The sequence below is a fragment of the Anabas testudineus genome, chromosome 1 (assembly GCF_900324465.2).
Source record: "Anabas testudineus chromosome 1, fAnaTes1.2, whole genome shotgun sequence".
Taxonomy (NCBI): Eukaryota; Metazoa; Chordata; class Actinopteri; order Anabantiformes; family Anabantidae; genus Anabas; species Anabas testudineus.
Genome location: NC_046610.1, coordinates 4,330,628 through 4,354,458, shown reverse-complemented (window position 1 = coordinate 4,354,458; position 23,831 = coordinate 4,330,628). Strand labels below are relative to the sequence as shown.

The 23,831-nt window shown below is 41.0% G+C and overlaps 3 protein-coding genes across 5 annotated transcripts in view; 1 reads left to right on the top strand and 2 right to left on the bottom strand.

Moving 5' to 3' along the window:
• LOC113162241 (voltage-dependent calcium channel gamma-2 subunit-like) overlaps positions 1–3,041 on the bottom strand; it is a 29,387-nt gene extending 26,346 nt beyond the window's left edge. Inside the window, exon 1 of the mRNA XM_026360277.1 lies at positions 2,765–3,041. Within this exon, the coding sequence (XP_026216062.1) occupies positions 2,765–2,975 (211 nt within the window). The 5' untranslated portion in view covers positions 2,976–3,041. The remainder of the gene's footprint in view (positions 1–2,764) is intronic.
• An 11,890-nt stretch (positions 3,042–14,931) lies between these two features.
• Positions 14,932–18,575, top strand: LOC113162616 (protein CutA homolog). 3 transcript variants are annotated; one of them, XM_026360853.1, is made up of 7 exons: positions 14,932–14,983; positions 15,698–15,763; positions 15,906–16,054; positions 16,347–16,406; positions 16,569–16,614; positions 17,927–17,976; positions 18,142–18,575. In XM_026360853.1, the coding sequence occupies exons 2-7, from the start codon at positions 15,701–15,703 to the stop codon at positions 18,239–18,241; spliced, it is 468 nt and encodes a 155-aa protein (XP_026216638.1). In that variant the 5' UTR covers positions 14,932–14,983; positions 15,698–15,700; the 3' UTR covers positions 18,242–18,575. The 3 variants fall into 3 exon arrangements, with proteins under 3 accessions (XP_026216638.1, XP_026216640.1, XP_026216639.1); XM_026360855.1 differs by lacking the exon at positions 15,698–15,763 and having other exon boundaries at positions 14,939–14,983; XM_026360854.1 differs by lacking the exon at positions 14,932–14,983 and having other exon boundaries at positions 14,994–15,763.
• A 67-nt stretch (positions 18,576–18,642) lies between these two features.
• LOC113162615 (somatostatin receptor type 5) lies at positions 18,643–22,735 on the bottom strand. The gene is made up of 2 exons (XM_026360852.1): positions 21,775–22,735; positions 18,643–21,054 (listed from the first exon to the last, which is right to left on the bottom strand). Exons 1-2 carry the CDS (start codon positions 22,555–22,557, stop codon positions 20,353–20,355), a joined length of 1,485 nt encoding a protein of 494 aa, XP_026216637.1. The 5' UTR covers positions 22,558–22,735; the 3' UTR covers positions 18,643–20,352.
• Positions 22,736–23,831: the final 1,096 nt, after the last annotated feature.

The following is a 23,831-nucleotide window of genomic DNA, read 5'->3' as shown; positions in this document are numbered from 1 at the left end:
ACGGACACAACAAAAGAAACAAACACAGAACCCCTGATTGGTGTCTAACCAATCCTCTCAGTGGTAGCCAAACCTGTTAACATGTTTTCCCTGTGGATAACAGCTAATAGCTCATATTCAAATGCAAGCATGCAGCAGAAAAACACGTGTGCGTGCAAATACGCAGCCATACACGCATAGACGTGTTTGCAGACATACCTAATGCACATGGCGTACATACACATACAATGCACAGCAACACCGACACGTGCATAAATGCAGCAACAAATATATGTATGCACACAAACACATCCTTCGCCACACTCTCCCTTCAGCAGCCACTGCTGAGGAGTTCTCTGAGGGAAGCTCTTAAAGCCTTGTGGCTGCTTATTGAAGGACTGTGGCTGAACTTTGAAGCTGGCAGGTGTGAATGTGTGTAACTGAATGAACTGATGGATGACAGCTCATAAGTGCTCAGTCAGCTCCCCCTTTAGAAATGATTATGAGGGTATCTTTTTATCAGTTGCTGTTCAGCCTGAAAATGCCAGATAGAAAGTGTCTGTGCAGACAATTTTTATTTATTTATTTCGTGGTAAATAGAATGTACTAATGTGGGTTAGCCATTTAAAAGTAAAATCATAAAGTCTATAAAAGTTTATTTAACCACTTATTATCAGTCATTGAAGTCTTGGGTATGTCTCCAAAAACAGGTTTTAACTTCTTCCAAAAGACGCTATCATGTCAACTACTAGCTCTTTCACGGGCCAGAAGTTTTGGTCAGTGATTGGCTAACATAATATTGCCTAAAGGGAGCTAATGACTCTTTATCTCTGTGATTGAGAAAATCAGAGCAGCCAGTCAATAATCATTCACACTAATTAAAATTAATTACAGCATGAAGACACACAACATATAAATAAAAAAAAATCAAGATAGTTACAATAAAAAAACAACATTTTATAGTACTGGTACTAGAATCATAGCAAGATGACCGTGAATCAGACTTACAGTAGATGATATCATTGTGTAGAACAGTTACAAAATTAAAAGTATTTTTGACCCCAGCAGACAATCTGTGCGTTGATTTGTTGTTGGATTAATATATACAGATAAATTACTGTCATTGAAAATTCACGTCGAAGTTATCAAACAGAACTGGAAAAGCATCATGTGCATGAGGAAAAATGTGGAGCAATATTTGAATGTGGGGAGGAGAAAGGGGGATGCTAGAAAGATGTAGGGGAGGACGGAGTGAGAGAAAGAGAAGACCAGTGTTGCTGCTAGTATCTTGGTTATTTATAGTTTAAATGCCCTGGCTCTTTTTGCCTGAATTCATTGTCTGCCCCTCTCTGTCTCTTTGCTCCTCTCCTCCTCTAGCCTCTCTTCCTCTCTCTGTCTTTCCAGCTCATTTTCCTCCCTCTCTCCTGCTCTCCATATCTGTCTTCACTCTCCTTCCACATCTCTCGCTTTTCTGCGTCCGTTCCTTTCGTCTCTCGTGTCTCGTCTGGCTTCACCTCTGCCCTCTCTCCCTCCTCTCGGTCCCTCATCATTCTCTATTTCCCTGCCCTCCCTTCTCCTTCATTTCTCTCCTCTTTCATTAGATATTGGGTCAGCGCTCCCTGCTCACCTACCCAACCCCTCATCTCCCCCCACTGATACTGCTCACTGGTGTGCTGTTCTTTAGGCACATGGGTGATAATGGTCCCCATTCAGCTTCACAGACTCAAGAGGAGTCCAGCTACGCTACAGAGGAAAGTGTGAGTGAATCTGGACAGGGTGCTAAAGCTTTCCTCACTTTGCTTTTGTTTTACAACAAACACGTTTCACAACATTAGTTATGGGCAGAGAAAAAAAAAACAGAAAAACGTATGAAAACAAATCATCATCTGGCAAATCTGTTAGAAAACCACCGTCCAATTGGAGCAAATTAGACAAATTAAGTGTTCAACACAACACCCCCAGAACTACAGATCCACTAAAGCCAATCTACAGTCAGGTATTTGATATCCCTATGTGTGATTTTCAAAAGTGCCATTTGATGGCAACTAAAAAGGCTTCTTCAGCCTTTAAATGACTGGTGGTGAGCTCCAGACATTAAACATCTGGAACTTCAAACCAGTCTCAGCACTGGTGACTATACAAGTCTGCTGTATGCCTGGCTGGAGCTTGTGAGTCCTGTGGGATCTGGTTTGACTGTTTGCTAAGTGTGTTGAGCCTCTCTGTGCTGGGACAATCTGTGCACCTGCGATGAAACACTAACGTGACAGAAAACAAGAAAGCAACCAAAAGGATCATTTGGTGGAGGCTTCATCCAGATCACCATTCAAGAGGACGCTGCAGTCATGTCTTAACATTTCTGCACTGAACTAAGTCTTCAGTTCACTACAAAATGGAAAGAAGTGAAGGATGTGTCGTTTTTTAAAGGAGAGGTACCATTTTGGAAAGAAAGACTTTGTGCAGCAACAAGGATGGAAGAAGGATGCCTAATACTTGGAAAAAGGGGACATGACATCGGCAGTGTGCAGACAGCGGATAGATAGATAGAAAGATAGAAAGATAGGTTGGGAATGTGTGTGTAGGTTAGAGAAAGAGAAATATGTGCAAATGAATGCACAGTACATACAGAATTGTGTGGGCATGTGAGCGTATGTGTAGGCATGAGAGTGAAAATGTTTAGAAATGTATGTGTGTGGGCACATAGGAATCGATCTTCCTGTGTGCCTGAGCAGGGTGTTGCTGTATCTGTGCATTTGCATATGGCTTCTTCAGTACATCTGCGACTCACCCTCCAGGCAGCATGTCCTCCAGAGGCCCGAGTGTGTCATCACTTCCTCGTTCTTCTTGCTGGTCTCGTTCTCGTTGGTGCTCTTGATCTTGCAGACGCCGCGTGAGTACAGCCAGTAGTCTGTCCCCACGGCGATGGTCATGAGGCTGAAGGCAGCGAAGGCCCCCACCGTGGTCAGCAGCATCTGAACTCCGCGGTCAAACACGCCCATGTTGCCGCATTCCACGAAAGGGGGGCCCCCTTTCCTCTTGATGTACAGGAAGTAAATATTTGTGAGTTTGCGTCGCCACGCCAGCTCGGAAAACGGGGGGTGGGCGGCGTCGGGTGGACGACGGTAGCGGGGGGCCGCTGGGGGGGCGGGGGAGTTAGGGGAGCTCGGGGGAAATCGTATGGTTGGTTTTGGGGTGGGACAGCAAACAGGTGAAAATTAAGATGAGGGTGAGAGTGTGGGGGTGGGTTGGTGGTTGTTCGGCCCAACAGACGGGTCAAACAGACCAAAACTGCCCTCAGCTACGAAGGTTTCTAAATTCTAGTCCTCAAGTGGCACTAAGTTGCCCTGCACTGGAAAAAAAAAGTCTTGACCTAAAAACACAGGCTTCTAGCTGATCCCACAAGAGACCTGGTCTGGGATCCAGGCCTACTTTGTTGAGTTGGAAGGCCTCTAAACGTCAAACTCTGAAAAAGGCTGAGATAATAAGATGGAGGACTTTGCTCGTTTTCTCAGGCCTGCATTTGGCTCTCCGAGCTGACTAAAGCAGTAACATGAATTACAATCCTCACAGCTTCGACGGTGATGTATGGAATGATGTGCATGTAGCACTTGATTTCTCCCACAGAGGCCGTCACATGCAGCCTACGCTGTCATTCTCCTGCTCACACGCACACACAGATGCACACGCACACGGTCTCGCTCACGGAGCCCAACTTTCTCCCGCACACACCTGTACACGGACGAGCACAGACATGCATGCAGTGTGAATTAATTCATACTGAAAAGGGATGAAGAAACGTGGGTGTGGGGATGGAGGGTGGTTAACACTAACACAGCTGGTTGCCTGATTTTGTTAAAATGGCTTCAAAAAAAAAAAAAAAAAAAGGCAAAAGCAGAAACCTCCAACAGATGATGAGAAAATTCAGGAAGAGATCTGACTACCTTGATGTAACTCAGTGTTATATCAGTGAATTTTGGCTCATGTCAGGCAAGCCAGACAAGTATTCTGTGGGAAAAGGGTGATGGGAGACAGGTAAGACAGACAGGCAGGGCTGAGAATATGTTGAAAAAATAAGTACTGGATGTGCAGAAAACAAGAAAGAAAGATTCAAACCAGATGAATGAAGCGCTCCCTCAAAATCAAGGACAGAATGCTAAATAATATAAATAATCAGCCGGTACCATGACTGCCATGAAAACCAGCCATTCCTTTAGACATGAACGAAAATAAGCCAACCAGGGACGATCAACCCCCCTTTGAAATAAAAAAATCAAGCCAAAAAGAAGAGGAAAAATTTTAAGTTACGAAAATCAAACGACAGCCTGCTTATTTTTCCTTTTTCCTAAAATTCTGATCCCCAGTTTCCATATGTGGTCCCTAGACCTTTCTCCGGAGACAGTGGAAATCGGCTATATGGGGATACAGGCAGCGGTACCGACGGCACACCGCGGGCAGAGGGGCGCATCCAGGCGGAGAGGCCGAGCATCACCGGTCATGCAGCCGGTCGCAGGAATGGGGATGACACGGAGGGTTGGACGAAGCTTCCCGGAGCGTCAGAGGCTCGTCCTCCAGCATCCAAACGATCCTAGACGGTAATATCACGGCCAAGCGGAGCACAACGAACGCACATACACACTGAGTCGTTTACTGTCATCACACAAAAATCATCAGAAACCATCAAAAGCAGTGGTATTTTTGTGCCAAGGCTGTCAGGCGGGGGGAATTTTGTGCGCAAAAATATAGATAGAAAATTTCAGGTCGAGCCACACACCAATCCTTGGTTTCCTCGTTTTTCTTCCTCGCAGAGCTGAGAAAGAAGTGGAGAGAGGAGAGGAGGAGGAGGGGGTGGATGATGGTTAGAAGCAGTGGACGAAAAAAATCGACACAACCAGATAGCGAAGGAGCGAGAGAGCGAGGGAGAGAGAGGGAGAGAGAGGGAGAGAGAGGGAGATGTTCCGTGCGCAGCAGCAGCATTTACACAAAAACAAGCGCACTGAAAAAAAGAATGGCCCTTTAAACAAGTCAGTTCATCTAATGCTGAATGTCAGGGTTTCATTTTTTACCCTCACATCAACCCGTTTCATCAACCTGCTTGAGGATTTATTTTTCCTTATTTAGTGGTTTTGCCTGATTCTTTAAAATGAGCAGAGGACAAAGTAGCTGCATTGTAAAATTTGAAGAAACAAATAGTTTTATTTAGATGAAACAGTGTTTTAAGTAAAGAGAAAACAATAACAAAGACTTTTCTTCTCTTCTTATGTTTAAAATGAGTTCTTTCAATTAAACAGGTAGAAGTTCTCTTCTGGAAACTCCAAATCTCTGTTTAGTGTCTAATTAAATGTTGAAATGAAAAAGTAAAATGCTCCTTTAGGACCTCTAAACCGAAAAAGACACAGAACAGAGACTAATTCGCTGGTTGTATTTGTAGCTGCAGCGTCTAGCTGAGCTTTGTGACTTTCAAGCAAGAAACATCAACAGTTGTTTCATGCAGAGGTGCTAATTCTCCTTCTCTAGCCCCTGGGATCCGATCCGATCCATTTGGTAATCCAGCCAGTCGGTGTTGGAAGATTTACATGTGATCCGGACAAATTCAGAATCTTTAACTATTTGTGTTGACAGCCCCAGAAATACAGCTCACATGTAGGTTTTCCCAAACCTACATGTGAGCTGTATTTATGTGGTTACTGAACCTCTTCCACACTGCTGAAGTGTCCTGCAGCAAGACACCACTCCATTAACTCCTATCAGCCCCTGGAGTGCTGCTCTGTAGCTGACCTCTAACCTCTGACCTCCTTTTTAGAGGGGGCAAGAAAAAAAAAGACAATCTTCTGACAGGGATCAATAATGTGTCACATTATTATCATCAGCATGTTATTACTTTCCAACAGACTCGTGTGTATTTTAATTTCCTGTTGAGGTGAAGATGAGGGACACAGTGATGAAAGGGCTGAGCTGTGAGAGTAAAACCCCCGACCGAGGGGCTCGGATGGCTTCAGCAGGAATAGAGAGGTGAGGCTGTAAAGCTCAGTGAACTGTGCTGTGTTTGTGTCATATCCTCTCATCTCATGATGCTGTCACTGTGACTGATGACATTCTGTGCATATTTTTTTGGATTGTAATTACATAAACTCTGGAGTTCGTGTCACACATGGTGCTTTTGTTTCTTTATGTTTAATTTGTCACGTACTGTTCATTCTCGCAGTGCACCATGGTTACTGCTGCCGCTTCATGGTGCTGAAATGGACAGCTCCCTCACTGCATCCAGAAGCACGACAACTGTCTCCCTCTTGTGATAGGCTGCTCAGTAGCCACATGGTATCTTCATGGGGATTGCCAGGAATATGCAGACACAGATGCACACATGCACAAGCACAGACAATCTCACCACAGCAGGCTGGCCTAGCGATAAGACAAACTACAAAGACTGATTGGAGCTGGATTTCTGAAGCTAGGCGACCATGATTTAACATTCAGAAGTGCGTCAGGTTATTGTGTTTTTTACATGTTTTAAACACTTCCTGCACTTATTGATGTTGTAAAATGTGTATTTTCTCCATTATTAGTGAGACAAGCCTGAGAGACAATTAATTATCAAGGATAAAGAGTGTCATATTAGTAAGTAGCACATTTTGTCTTTAAAATTGCACCATTCTCCTAGGTATGTGTTTAAAATGCTGGGTTACATTTTAAGATGCATGAAGTTCACATCCTGCACATACAGCAGCAACATACAGCTGTGGGGCCATACATGTACAAGGATTAAACCCCAGGGGAACTGCCATTTTAACATCTCAGGATTTCTAGGTTCCAAAGTTCAGATTTTTCATTGTTATCTCTTGCTGTCATTTGCAGCCTCTGATATGCAAAGTTCCCTTCTGCAGCTTTAGGTACAAGGGTGCTGCCAGTGTAGGCCTGAGAGAGGGCATCAGGAGACTGGGAGTGAATGAATAAACTGCAGCAACTGGATCAGCATGTCTGTTTGTCCATATTTCCATCCAACGTGTCTGCTGGAGAAACTTGGAACAATGGATTTTGCCACTGTTACACCAAGTTGCCTGTTGGGGATGCTATAATTAAATGTCAAAACGTCAAACTTCGAAAGGCCACAACCGCTGCAGCAGTATAGTCTGATCTGGATGTAATGAGGGAAGCTCTGTGTTGTCGCTGATTGGCCCATAGCTGACTGCACTATTTGGGGGTGATGATATGCACGGTAATTAGTTAATGTATTGCTTCACACACATAGCGATACACACTTCTGTCCATGCAGTGTTCATGCACCACTTACACAGTGCACATTATGATTTTTATTTCCAAATAATATAAAAATACAAGTTACAGAGCAGTGCCATAGGAGCACTTAATGAGGAGATTAGGTGTAATAACTTTGTCTAAGATGGCTGTTTATTTAACCATGACCACTATCTCAGTCTAAACCTTATCATTCAAATGTAAAAAATCTCATTCAGATAATTTCTGGATCTGTTATTCAGTGATGAGGAACAGATCGAAATGAAGCTGTCCTGTAAAATTGAGATCTCAGATCACATAATAATCTCACTGGTAATTTTGAGAAGTTATGACAAAAGGAATTATTCAACAAGTAAGATAATAAAGTGTTTAAAAACTGTGGTGATTTGTTAAGGGAGGGCGTCTAAGTCTCTTGATTGATATAGAAAGCACAGCTAGGTATTATGATATTGCATTATCAATCATACTGAAAGAACAAATATTGCATCTTTCAAATAAGCATTACCTCACTGAGTGACGCAAATCCTTTAGCTTAATAACATTTCATACACTGAGTGAATTACAATGACAGTGGCAAAACTAAATCTGAGAGGCCTGCAGAGACACGGAGAATGACAAATATGAACCATCTCCAAATGAAACATAGAAAAGAGAAGAAGCTGCAGCAAGAGTGGGAGGAAGAAAGTGAGAGAAGATAGAGAGGGATAAAGACGGAGCCACAGAGATGAAGAGAGAGAGGCGGAGACAGAGCAGTCTGCCATGTTGGCCGCCCTCCCTCCTCCTCCTCTGGGGTCTAGAGGACATGTTTAACATTCTACTCTACTCCTCCTCTTCTTCTCTCATCTAGCCACAGCCTCAAGTCCCTGCTGCACTCTGGTTACTGATGGCCAGAGACGAGAGGAGCGGCACAGAAAATCCCTTAATCATGACCCGCATGAGCTTGTTGCTGCATTGTGCTGCATCGTACGGACTCAATCTGCACAGGAGAAAAGTGACACATGTAGTTTGTCCCGGGTTTCTGCCACGTTCACACACAAATTCATTCAACATCGAACACAGCATCTCTCAAAATGGGTTTTTAGCAGAAACATATATAAATCAGTTTATTGTTCACAACTTCTGTCCAGATCCATTCAGATAGTTTAGTTTGGTTGCTGTGTTTTGTTGTAAGCCATATTCAGAACCTGTTGAGGCTCATGAAATGCATCATGAATTGTCTTTGTGCTTTATCTCGCTCTCTGTTAAAGGCTTGTGTGTCTTTACCTGGTACCACATGAGGCTGGAACAAAGATCGATCAAATAAATGTTAAATATTCATCACTTTTTCATGTTTGTGTTGTCACACATAATGTCCACTGTAATAAAATCACTGTTCATAGTAGCAGAGTAATATACAGAAATAACTTTGTTCAGTAACTCATTATATTATACTCAGAAACAGTATTGTGATGTATTTTATGTCTTACAGGGCTGTTCACACATACGTGGCTCACACACATGGTTAAATGACAGCTGCCTCATTTTAAAGTTTATCACCACAGCCTCTTGATCATTTGAAAAGTGCCAAACACAAAATCCAAGATTGAAGTTATCGAGACAAATAAAAAAAGAACACTGCTGTTGTATGGCGTATCTGGCAGCGGCAGACGTGCAACACAACAACTGTTCAGTCAGAACAGAGTCTGTAAATAACACAGCCCTGAACTGTAGCTTTGGCAGAGCTCTGACTAAAGAATATTATTAACATCTCCATGCAAAGTGCAAAGCAGCTAAAGTTGGAGCTCTAGCTCTCACCATCAGAATTGTCTTTATAGAAACGAATGCACCTCGTAGCCCAGTGTGTAATTCTGCCGAAGGCTGGAGTTAATACTCACTTGCTGTTTTTACACATGGGCTCAATCAGACAACATGGTGACATCAAAAACATCACTGGTAGATATTTAAGCAAGTAACACTTAAAGTGCCTTAAAAGTTCCCATCATCTATTTATGGACTTTATCCCATTCCTTCAAATTCACCAAATAGTTTAGATTATGATTTTGGCTGTGTAGTGTTTGTCTGCTGATTTCTTAGCCAGCCGAATATATTAGTGTTTTGTCAGCTGTGTCTGCAATTATCACAATTCAAATAACAAACTTCTGTGTCTAATTCAGGGTGATGCACCTTCTTCTCATTCTTTCTTGACATATTGGTCTTTTTTTGACAGTTCCTGTATTTCCTTCTCTATCATCCATCTTGCCCCTTTCTTCTTCTCTCTCCTTCGACACTGCCTCTTTGCCTGAGGATGAGCCACGTTGTCCCAATCCTCTTGCTCTCATCACGAGCTTCCAGTCTGCATGAATGACTCTGACTGTTACCTGCTGCAACCTGGCCTACTTCGAAAGTTCCTCCTCTGCTCTGCTCCAGCGCCACCAGCAAAGTCACCGCCAGACAGAAAGAGGTGGTGGGTTGGTGAATTAGCAATGTGGAGGGAGGAAGAGAGCGGATGAGAGCGGAGCAAAGAAAGAAAAGTGTGGCGCTTTAAATATATTTTTGAAAGCGCTCCAAAGCTGCATTCACACTGTAGCAGTACTCGGTAGAAAGCAAACAGATTTTTTATGTTTCCAGTGGGAGAACAATGGAAATTATCTTGCCAGTGCAGATGTTAAGGACTTTTTTCGAGACTTTCACAGATTTGATCTGGTGCCGCAGCAGAGAAGATGAGCCAGATATTGAAGTCTTTCAGAATGGATTCACTCACATCTGTTCGTCCTGCTGTTGTTCTATTGGGCTTCATCTTCAAAACAAGAGTTTTGAAGTGAATATCATACATCGCTTTGTTTGACTTTTTAGTTTTAACAGTGGAAGTATTTAAATAAATCACATGCATGACATTAAACTTCCCTCGACAACAGTGTGTACTGTACTCTGCATTAAAATGGGTCAGAGTTAGTGTTGAATATTTTAGTGCAGCACAACACTGGAATTATTATTTTTACAATCATATATATTACATAGAGCAGCTTTATTCAAATTCTAGTTTATTCAGTCTCCACATTAGCTGACCCGGTCAGAATACATTTACACTGAAATCAGAAGCTGTTACCAGAGGGGTAAACAGCAACATGCTCTGTGTACTCACAAACATGAGCGTATGAGAAATATGGGGTTCAGAAAGAGCAAATACATGATACACTACAACTCAGATCTTTTATTTAAATGTATCAGTGAATTTGTAAGATTTTTAAAGGGCAATTTCATCCAATTCAGACAAAAATATTAAAAGACATAGTAATAGTCCCACGTCTGCGCCTAGCCTTATTATTTAGAGCTACAATATAGTGTTATAGAAAGTAATCAAACTGTGCAAAAACCCAAAAGGCAAACACACTGACTAATAATAGTGATAATGTAGAGTGTATAATACTGTAAAGACAATATACTCCTATAGTTCAGAGTGAGAGCTGATGCAGCTCAACATGAACAAACTCTATGTTCATGATGTTTGTTTCAGCAATAAAACACATTTTTATTCTAGTTCTTATTGTAAAAGATCGAAACACACATTTTAGAAAATCTTGCTACTTCTTGATTTCTGGACTAAGAACCACAAATGCAGTTAAAACACCCTGTTACTATTTAATGAGCATTTATATGAAAGACTAGTCGACTGTGAAAGGTCTCATTTTCAAGGTCAAGGCTGTAGGTCAAAGAGTTTCTCACCACACTAGTAAGTACGTCTGCTTCCTCAAGCGGTGAGCACATTTCAAATAAGCACATAAATGAAGGGATGAGTGCAATGAAGGGAAAGTGAGAGACAGACTAATTGCTGTGGATTTTCAGTTCTCTAAGGGACAGTCTCCCAGACCCCTCGTTTACAGAGCTGAACGTCTCTTCTCTTGTCTCCTGGATCAGTGAAGGAGGTTATGTTGGTGGTGATGAGGGCAGAGCACCACAGAGGACTGTAAAGGCAGCAGCTCAATCAAAATGTTTCTTTTTTACTTTCTTAAATTTTCACTTCATTTCAGATTCTTTCTGGCACTTTGTTTCTGATTCTCTCTCCGTGGTCTATATTGGCTGATTCTCACAGTATGAACAATACTGAATCGACACACTCATCCAAGAGCTCCGGCCTACACAGAGCCTACCTCATCCACTGTCACCTGTTTGTCATTAATCTATATTAGATTAATTACAGTTATTATGTACTCGCTGCGCAAGTATAGCAAGATTAGTCAGAGGAAGTCTGGCCGTGCCCTGTATGCAATGAAGATTATTTTGAGCTCCGTGGTGCTAGAAGAAAAAGATTATTTTGAATTATTTAATTTATTTATTTGCATAGACAATGACATATGACTAAGACTAAGAGCACTTTGATGCCTTGGTTGGAATTGCCTGATAAGCAACTTGTTTAACAATGTAACACTGAAACATGATAAAAGACTGGTTAAATATAATTTATCCAAAGTCAAACTGAGTGAATTTGAATGTTGGTTGATGTGATATTTTATTCCAAACTGCTGCATTTGTGTCTTACCCATGTATTTATGCATACCTGTGTAGATGAGCATCATCTAGAAGCTACTATACCAAGCAGAGTTTGAATCTTCATGTCTGTAAGCATCCACCCTGCTAAGGCGTACTTGAGTCAAACATTGAATCCTCACCAGCTCTACAATCACTGATCTGTGGTCGATATTGATTACTGGCTTACCTGTAGATTCTGCTATGGATGTTCCCCACAAGGATAATGAAAACCAAATTACAGTTTTATTAAAAGTGATTCAGACATAATTTGTCTTAACGATTCACAATGACTTCATTTGCCTTATGAGAGCAAGAGGAAGAGATGATCATGGTGATCCCTGTGGAGAAATCTAGTAGGCCAGCAGCAACAGGAGCCAATGAAGACCTAATGTACTCTGTAACAAGGCAATACCAAGGCAAGATAATGTCATAATCAGACCATTAAAACCAAGCATCTTCAGAAAATCAATATATAATCAATACACAGGATATTTTAACACGCACGCAGCCAATTCTGTTGTGCAATTGTATAACTTGTCTTTATGTTGTAAACATTGGAATCTTTCCCATTTCAAACATCCATGTGAAGGACACCATGTTGAGTAGATCAATGAATGAGCAGAGAATGGACATCAGAGATTACAGTTACAAACGTTTGTTGAGTTCTTTTATCATCCTTTCTGAAATGTCTTGTTCTTCTGTCCGTGGCAATTGAGAGACAAGTACATTAATAACAAAAGACATTACAATTAGAGAGACTTCAGACAACGTAATGATTCGTGGTACATCACAATGAAAGTGACACAGGTATCATGTCACAATGATTTGTTCTACTCCAAGCTGTACTGAAGCACTCTGATCGTGCGGAGTCCTTAAAGGTGGTAGCCTGACCTTTGTCCTGATGGTAACAAATCATACAAGTTCAGCTGGATGGATGAAATAACAGGGAATGATGAATGGATATCACACACGAGGGAGAAACAAAGAGGATTCATTCTGCAGCACTGATAAAACTTCAAGAGAGGTACTGATTTAATTTATTTCGATTTAAATTAGATACATATTATTAAATGAAAAACCCAGGAACTGTTTCACTTCTTCAGAACAACGGATGAAAAGAGTGACTGACTGCAATCAGTTACTGAGATGTGATGTCTATAGCTCTCTGTAGGACTCCTCATCATGCAGCCTGTAGTGAAACTGCACAAAATGTTCTTTAAGACACTTAAAGTGCTCCACTGATACTGAAGTTGACATCTTAGATGCATATTAGAAATGTCCTTTGCTTGAGGTCTGTCTTTACACACCTCCTTTCCCCCTCTCTCTCTTTTTCTGCTTCTTCTTCTCTCTCTCTCTCTCTCTCTCTCTCTCTCTCTCTCTATCTATCTGGAAGTTAAAGGGCCAGTGGAGCCTGATTAGAATGCAGAGGAGGAAGGCTCTGCTGCAAATTGAAAACATATTGATTCTCCTCATACTCGGAGGGAGAGGGGGCGAAAGACAGAAGGATAAGGTAAGAAGAGTAAGACGAGGGGGGGGGGGGGGAGAGAACGAGAGTGTGAAGAAGAAGAATAGAAAAGAAGGAGGATGAAATCTGGGGGTGAAGCGAGCAGGATGAGACAGTTTGCAAAGTGCAAGTGGCAACTTGTGTCTATGTCTAGCCTCAGTCTCACACACTCACACACAAGCAAACAAATATACACACACATATGCATTGTCCCCTATACTGCGAGAGCATCCTGTGGGTTTTGGGCTCCGTGGTCACCATGGTAACGAGGGGTCAGGGCAACCGGTGGTGCACATTTGCCTGTGTGCGCCTTTGCTACATGGGAGCACATGCTGTCACGTCCAGCTGTGGTGGGGAGAAGCCATGGGATGCTGATCAGAGAGGACAGCACATAACGCGTACAGATGTGCTGACTGCACAGTTTCCATGGGAACTACCCCCCCTTCATCACCACCACCAACACATCCCTCCTCCTTCCATTGCGCCCCATTGCTCTTGCAAAAGCTTGACAAGCTCCGCTAATATGTCTTGCTGCATCTTTATGTGTGTCCATGCATTCCCAGCAGAGCTCTCGCATCAGCTGCAGTTCAATCTATCTCGCTCTGAGTGCATGTGTCAAGTGTGTGTAAGTGTGCGCATATTATTATGTGTGACATGCTTGTCTCATTGTTTAGGGTGAGGACAGCGAGAGGAGAGGGTGAAAGGTGGCGGATATTATCAAACAGAAAGGCCTTTCATGTTGTACACAGAAATCTCTCTCTCATGCACACACACACACACACACACACACACAGCTGGTACCCTACTGACATCAGCTGATTTATTGTGTGCCATTATACCTGTGTGTTAGATTTTCACAGTGCAATAGTTAATATAGATAGACACATTTAGATGACAAAATAATAAAGCATGAAAGTGGTAATGTGTTTGGTGGGAACAATGCGGCAGGTGAGAATTCAACTGAACTGGTAGTGCATGTATAATCAATCCTGGAGTGTCCTCTACAGGTTTACTCAGGTATAGCAGATACACCAGTAGCACAGATTGCAGTCACCAACTGTAAGTAATTGCCTTGCACGACTCTGCTACCCTCTAGTTGCTCAGTGGTTAAAAGTGGAGCTTTATATACTGCACAGTTGTATATAAGGTGGACGCTTATTATATAGTGGACACGGTTTAAGTCCTAGTCCTCAAGAGAAGAAGCATCTCCAACCATCTAAGCAAAAATGTCAACTAAAGTAGCAACACACCAATATGTTACTACATAAGACAACAAAGGAAATAAAATAAACTTAACAATAATGTCTATGTTACAGCAAAGATGATAAAACAACAGAAGCAAAGTTGTTACAAATGAAGAAGGAAGAGATCATATTTTTTATATGTAAAATTTAGTTGAGGTCTTTTTTGATTTTTACAGTGCTTACCTTCATAATTGAAGGTGTTTTTACAGGTATAGTTAACACATAAACACAAATTGTTGACTTTCTCTAATTCTTTTCAAATTAAAAAGCAAATAATAAAATACAAACCCGTGGCCAACAAAAGGTTCATTAATTTTTTTATTTTTTATGTGATTGTTGCTGATGTATTTTATGTTTTTATGAATGAATCGATGCATTTTTATGTATAAATATTTTAAGGATTTCAATAAAGTTTAAAACAACTCAACAGATCTGACTCCGCCCCTTCCGCTTTCCGCAGCTAGGCTACTTCCGGTAGGCACAGCTGACTTCCTGACAGAAGGTAAGCTTTGTGTTTCTGCTCGTATTAAACACGTTATGCGACCTCTTTACCCACTTGCATCTGCAGTGTTGCTCATTTAAGAGATATGTGCATTTGCTTGCGACTAACGAAAGATAAACGTCAACACACGACACAACGTAAACATCATGTGCAACTTAGCAGTGAATTATTGACTGTAGCTAACACACTGACACATGTTCAGAGAGAGATCCACTAGTTGGATGCAACATTAAACAGGTGAAGTACAGTAGTGTAAACGTATAAGACACTTTTATCATTACCACAGTACCACCAGGGGCTGAAATAGCTCTAATTCATTATATAGCATGCTATAGCTGTGTCGTGATGGAGCTACATATGTTGTGTTTTGAAGTCACTGGATGACCACAGGAAATATTGATTTAGAGTTTTTCTCTTGGCTTCACATTGTATGAAGTTAGTTGATAAATTAAAACAATGTCTGCTGTTATTTTATGAGGCATATCCACTTTATTGCATCAACATTTCCATAGTACCGTGTATGTTTGAACCTGGAGTCCACAGCGAGTCAAAAGAATAGAATAGAATAGATGCAGTCTTGCATCATAATCCGTTAAGCTGTCAAATTGCAAAAAGTAAAAACTGATCCATCTTTAAGCTCAAAAACAAACAACACGTAAAATGCTGCAGCAGTGAGCGTGTCTGTGTGGACTTAACATTGTCTGTGTGACATAGGCAATGCGCATTGGACTACCCAGTGCAGAGACACTGCAAGGTGGATCCTTAAAAGCTTTGATTTTGGTGAGTGTGCACAGCATGAAGGCACCTCTACAGCTCCACATTTGTTGCATGTGTTCATGTTTGTTGAACATGTCGCTCTCTGTTGATTAATTTGTTGTTGGTTAAGTTCCATCTTGTTCCTTCTCTCTTGTTCATCTCCCAGACGCTGCTCCTCAGTGTGTTTATGTTCCAGCTGTTGAGGACTGTTGGTCTGAGGACGTTTTCCATGGCTTCTGAGACGTACATGTCGGGCACACACTCTGCCGCTTTTGTCACTTGTCCAAACGACACAGTGGCTAGAGACTTAGCCAGGTAGCACAGTCAGAAACATCTTAATTCTGTTTTAGTCATGTTATATAACTGTAACATCATTAAAGGTTGAAGTAATAGCTCTTTAAATCTGTTCTTGATGTTTCTCTTCTCTTCTTTACTACCTGGACATAATGACAAGATGTCCTGATTGATTAGAGACGCATATAGCTGAAATTCTGCATCATCCTGCAATACAAACCTACGTTATTTTTTTGTGCTATTTAGTAAACTGAATTGATATTGCTACCAGTTTTTTATTTGTGTCTGATCTGTTTTTTCTTCTGTCTTACAGGGGTATTGTGGAAAAGAAGTTGGCGGCATGCGTCAACATTGTCCCAGCTATTAAATCTGTGTAAGTTTTGAGACGGCTGCTTTTCTGCCATGTCTCGCTGGTCTGAGAAGTCTGTTTTCAGTATGGAGATCGGTGCTTTGCAGCATTTTAAATAAATGTTAAAATGCTACTTCATAACCAAATAAATTAGGATGACTCCCTGCTTTTATTTTGTCTCAACAGATATGAATGGCAGGGGAAGATTGAGGAAGACAATGAAGTGCTGCTAGTGAGTATTGACTAAATCAGTTTAAAACATATGTAACAGTGCTGTTGACGTAGAATCATCATCTCTCCTGCTGTGTTTAGTCACGATTTGACTGAGCGGGCTTTACAGGTGTGTGGCTACTACATACTGAGTAACATTTGACTTTGTAATTTCTTAAGGCTAAGTAAATTTTCAGAGACAGAAATTAAAGTTGGTGCTCCTCTTTGTGGACGCCAACTTTCCACAGTGGTGTATTTTACCTCAGTAAGTGATGTCAAAACAGGGTCTGTGCCTGCGTCAGTATTAGATTCTTTGATGTCAGAAAAGTACAGATGAGTGAACCTTTATTTTAAATCATCTCATACGCTGTTCTTGTTCACTTCATTTTGCTATTTGTTAAAAATTTGTGCACAGTGAAAAAATTTGTAGACAGAGACACATTTTTGGCACAGACAGATGACACTGTCACGTTACCCTACCAACAAAGGGAAATTCTTTTTGTTTTGTTCTGTTTGGCACTGAAAAAAATTAAAAATGGATGTCAAAGCAGCTCAGTCAGCAGGAGTGGGTGCAAAAAAGTGGCATTTATTGATAAAATATTAAGAGAAACAAAATTAACTCCCAGGAAAATAAGCACAAACTAAAACTCCAGCCTCACAACAAGCTACCCCCCCCCCCACTGGCTGCCATATTACCTCAGACTCACTGAAATTGAACCTGCCACCTGTTCAGGTAAAGTTGGAGTGAGATGAACAAAAATAAAATTATAACAATTAATTCAAAACTTAACAGACCATTACGACAAGACATATCAACTCCTGCCAACATCAAAATATGCCTATCAGTATTCATACATCTTCCTAAAATCACTGTATTTAGTAGAATGTGATCTACTGCAGCTCTGTTCCACCCCTCTTGCTCCAGATTAGCAGCACCCAGCCTCTCCAAAGAGGACTTAATCATACAAGCCTGTTTTCAGTTATCCTTGATTAAGCAGCTGACTACCTGCACAGCAGCTACAAAACATCCGAATATCACACATGCACAAAAACATAGACTGGAAAATCCCTCCACAGATCCCAACCACACAAAACAAAATCTCAACCAACCATATTTACCCCCTAATACAATACACAATCAGAAAAATCAGATCAGAAAATTATGTTACTGTAATAATTTGAACAAAACACTGCAAATGTTTGAGATCTAGTGAAAAGGGAAAGCAGTGACCTTTTCACAGACATATTTATTTCTTTTGAGACCAGATTAAAACAAATGTGATTCGGTCAGTGATGAATTTGGGTGAGCTGACCTAGTTTCTGTCTTTGTTTAGATGATCAAAACAAGAAGTTCCAAGGTGCCTGCTCTTGCTGAATATGTCCGGTAGGTTTACTTTTAATCTCACAACAGAAAACTGATCATTTTGCACCATTATCTGCTCTGACTCACATAGTCCAACACTAAGGCTTTTATTATAGCTGTCTGTATACACTGTGTCCTTCTCTCTGGGCACTCAGTCGACTCATTACGGCTGGTTCTCCTCTTCAGCTCTAATCATCCTTATGAGGTGGCCGAGGTCATCAGCCTGCCCATCGACCAGGGCAACCCACCCTACCTCAAATGGATAGGAGACGTTGTACCAGAATAAGGATGAACAGATGGATGAGTGGAGGAACGAAAGGACGAATGCTTGTAAAAAAATGAATCTGAATATGTGTCTTTTCAAACACACATCTGCACTCCCACCAAATCTATGATGGTTTTATTGCTAACTACATAACACTAAGGCATTGGGTATCTTGAAATTTCATATTTTCTGGCTTGTAAATGAACTATTATTTCCCCTTCTGTTATTTTTACCTCTAGAGGGCAGTATTGTTCTTTCATTTTTAAAGTAAACCAGGTGAAGCACATAGCAGCTTCCACTGAACAGACTTTGGTTACACCTCGGATTTCTGTAATAAAGTAGATCATTATTTTTCACTGGTTTCCAGCCTTCTTGATGAGCAACATACACTTGAGAAGTCTTAATGAGACACAGCACCAAGTTTCAAAGAAGGACCAACACATTTATGGCCAAAGGTCACCTGTAAACATTTATTTAGCCCACTCTGACCACATTACACTTAGCTTTAGTACTTCACCAAAGCTCTCACAACATGACAGATAATACAACATCTTAATGCAGACACTTTACCTTTTGTGATTATAGGCAAGAAAAAAAAAAACATGTAAACATGTCAGTCTGGGATTTGTTTCAAATCTATGAGCATAAAATAACAGTTTTCAGCACACACACCTCAACCAGTTAAACCTTTATCATCAGTCTTATTTGTTCCATTTTGCGTATCACAGTGGGTTTTATGAGCATAAAGCAGAGGATTGTAAATGAAAAAAAAAAAAAACATAAAAAGCTAAACGGACACTTAATGTGTTCAGGATGAAAGTAGGTTTTGTTGGGCTCCAGAGATATTTATATTCTGCCATCTTTGGTGTTAAAATGAATCTATGTAATTGAAAAACTAAATAATTATCTATTAATCTGAAGTAAAACTCAGCAGTAGGTTTAAAAGAGCCATATTATGCTATAAGACCAAATTCTCACCACAAATGTGAGCAAAGGAAAACACTCTAAAACCATATCTTGTGCCTCAGTCTGCAGGAGTAAAGGAACAGTTTGAGAGGGTCTGAAGAGGTGCTGCATAAAAGCTCCTGATTATTTAAAATTATTTCATTTGAGCCCCAGAATATAAATATGAACCTAAAAATATGCATAGTATGACATTATATCCTCTCCATCTAAATGTTTCCTTTAAGGATTTAAGTTAAAGACAAACAGAATAAAAACTGGTTTCTACATAAGGTGTGCAGTTTTCACACAAATATAAATTCGGAAACCAACATAAAATACTGAAATAAACAGACAAGAAATAGTAGCTTTAAATCTATTAACCTTAAAGGGTAATAAGGTAAAAAAAATACTTGTATTGCATTGATATAATTATAATTGTGTGCAGTTCTATGCATGAATCTGCAGATGTGTGGGTGCAACAAAAGCACAAAGCTACATGGTGTTCGTGTTTGTGAACACTGCAGTGTTACCTTTGTGGGCTGTACTCAAAAGTGAAGGCAGATAAAGTACAAAGTAAATATAGCTGACATTTTCACTTCACAATGGGTCATTAATTGAGTTGTGATTCATTTAGTGCATTAGTCATGTCAGCACAAGATGTTACTGGCGGTGTTCTTCACCATGACAGAAATAAATATGATGATGGTTTTTGATGTAGTAGAACATTTAGTAAAACCACTGAAGCTGCCTCCAGCTAAATAAACAGGATTATATCAACCTGTTGGCTAACTGGCTATGTAATCTGGGATTTAACAGATGACACAGGAGCAAAATCTGAATCTCAAGAATAAACTGTTAAACCTATTTCCAACAATACATTATACCTAATAATAATTCTGGTTATTTAAGATGTTATATTATATTTTAGTTAGTTCTTCTGACCTTCCAGGTTTCCTTTGGTGTAAATTCCTCATGTCTGCTTATTACATTTTACATTAGCATCATAGAAAAACACTTTCAGTGTATTGACAAATGATTACATTACTTAAATTGATCTAAAGAAAAATCACAAGACATACAGGCCCACAATTCATACGATCCAACACTGAGCCGGTCTATTCTAAATGTCTCTGACAAACAGGTAAGATGTCTCGTGCCTGAATCTGCTGGAAATGTGTAAACATCCGTTACAGACAGCTGATTTCCAGCACAGAGTTTTTGTTCAGGAAATCCTCTGCTTGTGACCTGTTGTTTGTAGTTTTACTGGTCACAGAGGAATCTGCTTCGGTCAGTTCTCTATGTGTGCCACTGTGGCCTGAGTGCTCCAGCTCAGGCTTACCCCTCTGCCTCGCCTGTGTCCTTGAGCCGTCTGTTACTCCACTGCTGTTTCCATTTGGAGACATTTTGCACATTTCACTCATCTGTATTGACCCTTCGGCTCCACTGATTTCCTCCTCTACTACATCTTCTTCACCACAGTTTTCCCTGTGCACATTAATGACTCTGTCGATTTTTTGCGTTTTGTATACAATGGCGCCCCAGTCGTCTGTGGGTCGCTGTGCCTCGGTGCCGGCCCTGTCGTTGTTCTTCACCCTGCGTGAAGTGCGGCACAGGGCCTTTCTGAAGCCTCTCTTAAAGTTGTCAGACAGAAATCCATACAGTATGGGGTTGGCACAGCTGTTCGCATATGACAGCAGCACAACAGAAACATAGAGCCCTCTGAAGTCCCCAGGGAGGAGCACCAAGAGGTTGACGATGTTCAGGACATAGAACGGTAGCCAGCAGAAGACAAACACCGCCACCACTACAACCACCATCTTGGTGATCTTACGCTCTGATTTCCTGCGCCGAGAGGATGTGGCCTGTGCACGTTTTCCAACACTTCGCACCTTTGTGAGGGAAGAAAAAAAATTTTTTGATAATTTGAAAATACATGTCTAAACACATAGCAGCTTAAAAACATGTTGTTATGATTTTATGATACAATAACAAATCCTATTGATTAAAAACGTGCAGGGGTTCTGATGTTGTTTCTGGCAACCCAGTACAAAATATAATTGTAACTTCAAACTCGCTCTAAAGTAATAACTTGAATGAAAACTATAAGTCTATAATAAATAGACATAACTATAAATGTCTGTGGATTATCCAGAAATGCAAATTTACTGCTTGAAAATTAAATTAAGCTTAATCATATTGTAGCATGGTGGATGATTTTCTGTTTGTCCTCAGAGCTGTAACTTATTAACTGTGACACAATGTGCTGCAACATCATTAGAAATGTCAACAGAGAGCAGTCCAATTATAAAGGATATTAATTTGTACGAGCAGTCGTTCATGAAATCTGTAAATGCATTCTGTCTTTATTTGGGTAGAGTCTTTGTAAACAGACAAAGACTCCACGTGTTTTTGCAGAAATGTTCAGTGCCACTCCAACGTGTTCCTCTAACTGGATTCAACAGCAACGAAGGCTCAAGTGTAGAGTAACATTGTGAGACAAATTACACATAAAAAAACAATGTAGAAATTTCAACTAGATAACAGGCAAATACGAAAACAGTTTCCCAGCTAACTTCTCTAAACGTGTCTGTGTTCTGTAAATGCTGCACCTTGATGACGATCAGCAGGTAGCACAGGCAGATGACCAGCAGCGGGCAGAAGAAGCCCACAGTGCATGTGTACACAATGAAAGTTGTTTTCCACACCTCTGCTGGCTCAGGCCACACAATGCTGCAGTTCCCATCATCCTTCAGCACATCTGCAAACACAACCACCGGCAGCACCACCAAAAAGGACCCAGCCCAAACTGTGGCACTGATGGCTTTGGCCACATGAGGGCGCCGCCACAAGCAGGAGCGGATGGGATGAACCACGGCCAGGTAGCGGTCCACTGACATCACGGTCAGGCAGAAGATGCTGGTAAACTGGTTGATAGCATCCACTGTCATGACTACACGGCACATCAGAGAGCCAAAGGGCCAAGAGAGCAAGGCATTCTGCACGGCCAGGAAAGGCAGACCCAGCATGAAGAGCTCGTCTGCAATGGCTAAGTTGAGAATGTAGATGTTGGTGACTGACTCGTTCTTGGTGTAGTTGACTATAACGTGGATGACGAGAGTGTTTCCCACCAGGCCCACAATAAACACTATCCCATAGATAAGGGCGATGAGGATTCCAGCTAAACCAGCGTGTAAGGCAGGTTCAGGTTTGGTGCAGTTCTGACAGGTGTTGTTGAGGAAGGAGCCGTTAGTTGGAGGGAACCCAAAAAACTGGTCAGAGGGAGTGGAGACTATCAGGAAATGTGAGTGTGGGTAGAAAGAGTTGTTGTTCCAGGTATCTGTAGAGGATTCCTGCGGCAGCAAGGAAACCTGGGTGGCCTGGATGATCTCCATGGAGGCGTTAAGAAATAGAGACAACAGAAATCAGCGAGGTCCCATCAGTGACCGGTCAACAGACCTAAAGGGCAAAACAAGGGTAGTTAATGTAGCACATTTCATAGGCAATTGTAAAAAACTGTTTTAGAAAAAAGCTTGTTGCTTATACCATTGTGTTATTATTGGTGAATAATAACCAAATCATTTTACACATATGCAAATGTCATTTTCATTTGTGCCTTCTAGATTCTCTGTAATGTTAGAGACAGCCTCAGGAGTGCACAGTTTTAAGTTAGCTTAGCAAAAAGACTGATAGTGATGGGAAACTGGTAGCCTGGCTATGTTCAAAAATAAAACTTCCAATAGGTCTTAACCATGTTTGGTTGGTTTTTGACAAAAATAATTTATAGTCATTCAAAATGATAATATTTGCATATTACTCTCTGCCACAACACGAATCAGAGTGCTTCCCAAAATAACAAAAACAAAGGGACACAGAACATTTTTACAGAAAGAAAACTGGGAAATGAAAATGTAGAGCGAAAGAGCCACTGGTTGACGTTTTTATGGTATTCTTTACGGTGCTATGTGTGCATATCAAAATGGCTGCTGCAGCTGCTGATGTGGGTGATGGTGAAAAGTTGAAAAAGTTTGGTCCGATCAGATCCCGGTGGCTTGTAGAATACTAAACTACTAATCTACTTAACCACCCTCCTTCCGTCACAACAAAAACAAGCCTGCACCAGAACAAAAACACAACATATTTAGTTCTATTAGTACTAGACTTGTTTATGAAGCCACCCTGGCTTCTTAATAACCCCATACCCCACGCAGGCACACCCTCATCCCTCACAGCGATGGCCAATAATTGGTGTTCTGCTAGCAGCAAAATGCATTAACTTATGGAGTAAAAAATAACAGAGTCATGTCCTCTACAACCTTGACTTCACTGCATTAATGCAGAGATGAGGATGATGGAAAAAGAAGAGGAAAGGAAGTAAAACTCATTTACAGTACTGTATGATACAGGCAGACAAGGGCAAACAAAGTGTTTGGAGAGGCTTTTGGAAAGGTTAACCTTCACTTTATTCAGCTCATATTACAACAAAAAATGTATATGAGGTTATTTGATTAGGTTGATGTATTTTGAAAAACATCTCCTCTCCTCTCCTCTCCTCTCCTCTCCTCTCTCTAGCCCTTGAATGCTACCACTCCATGCCATTAACGTGTTGCCTTTTGCATTTGTGCTTCTTCCTCTCTGTCCAGGTTATTTATCTCTCTGTATATTTTCT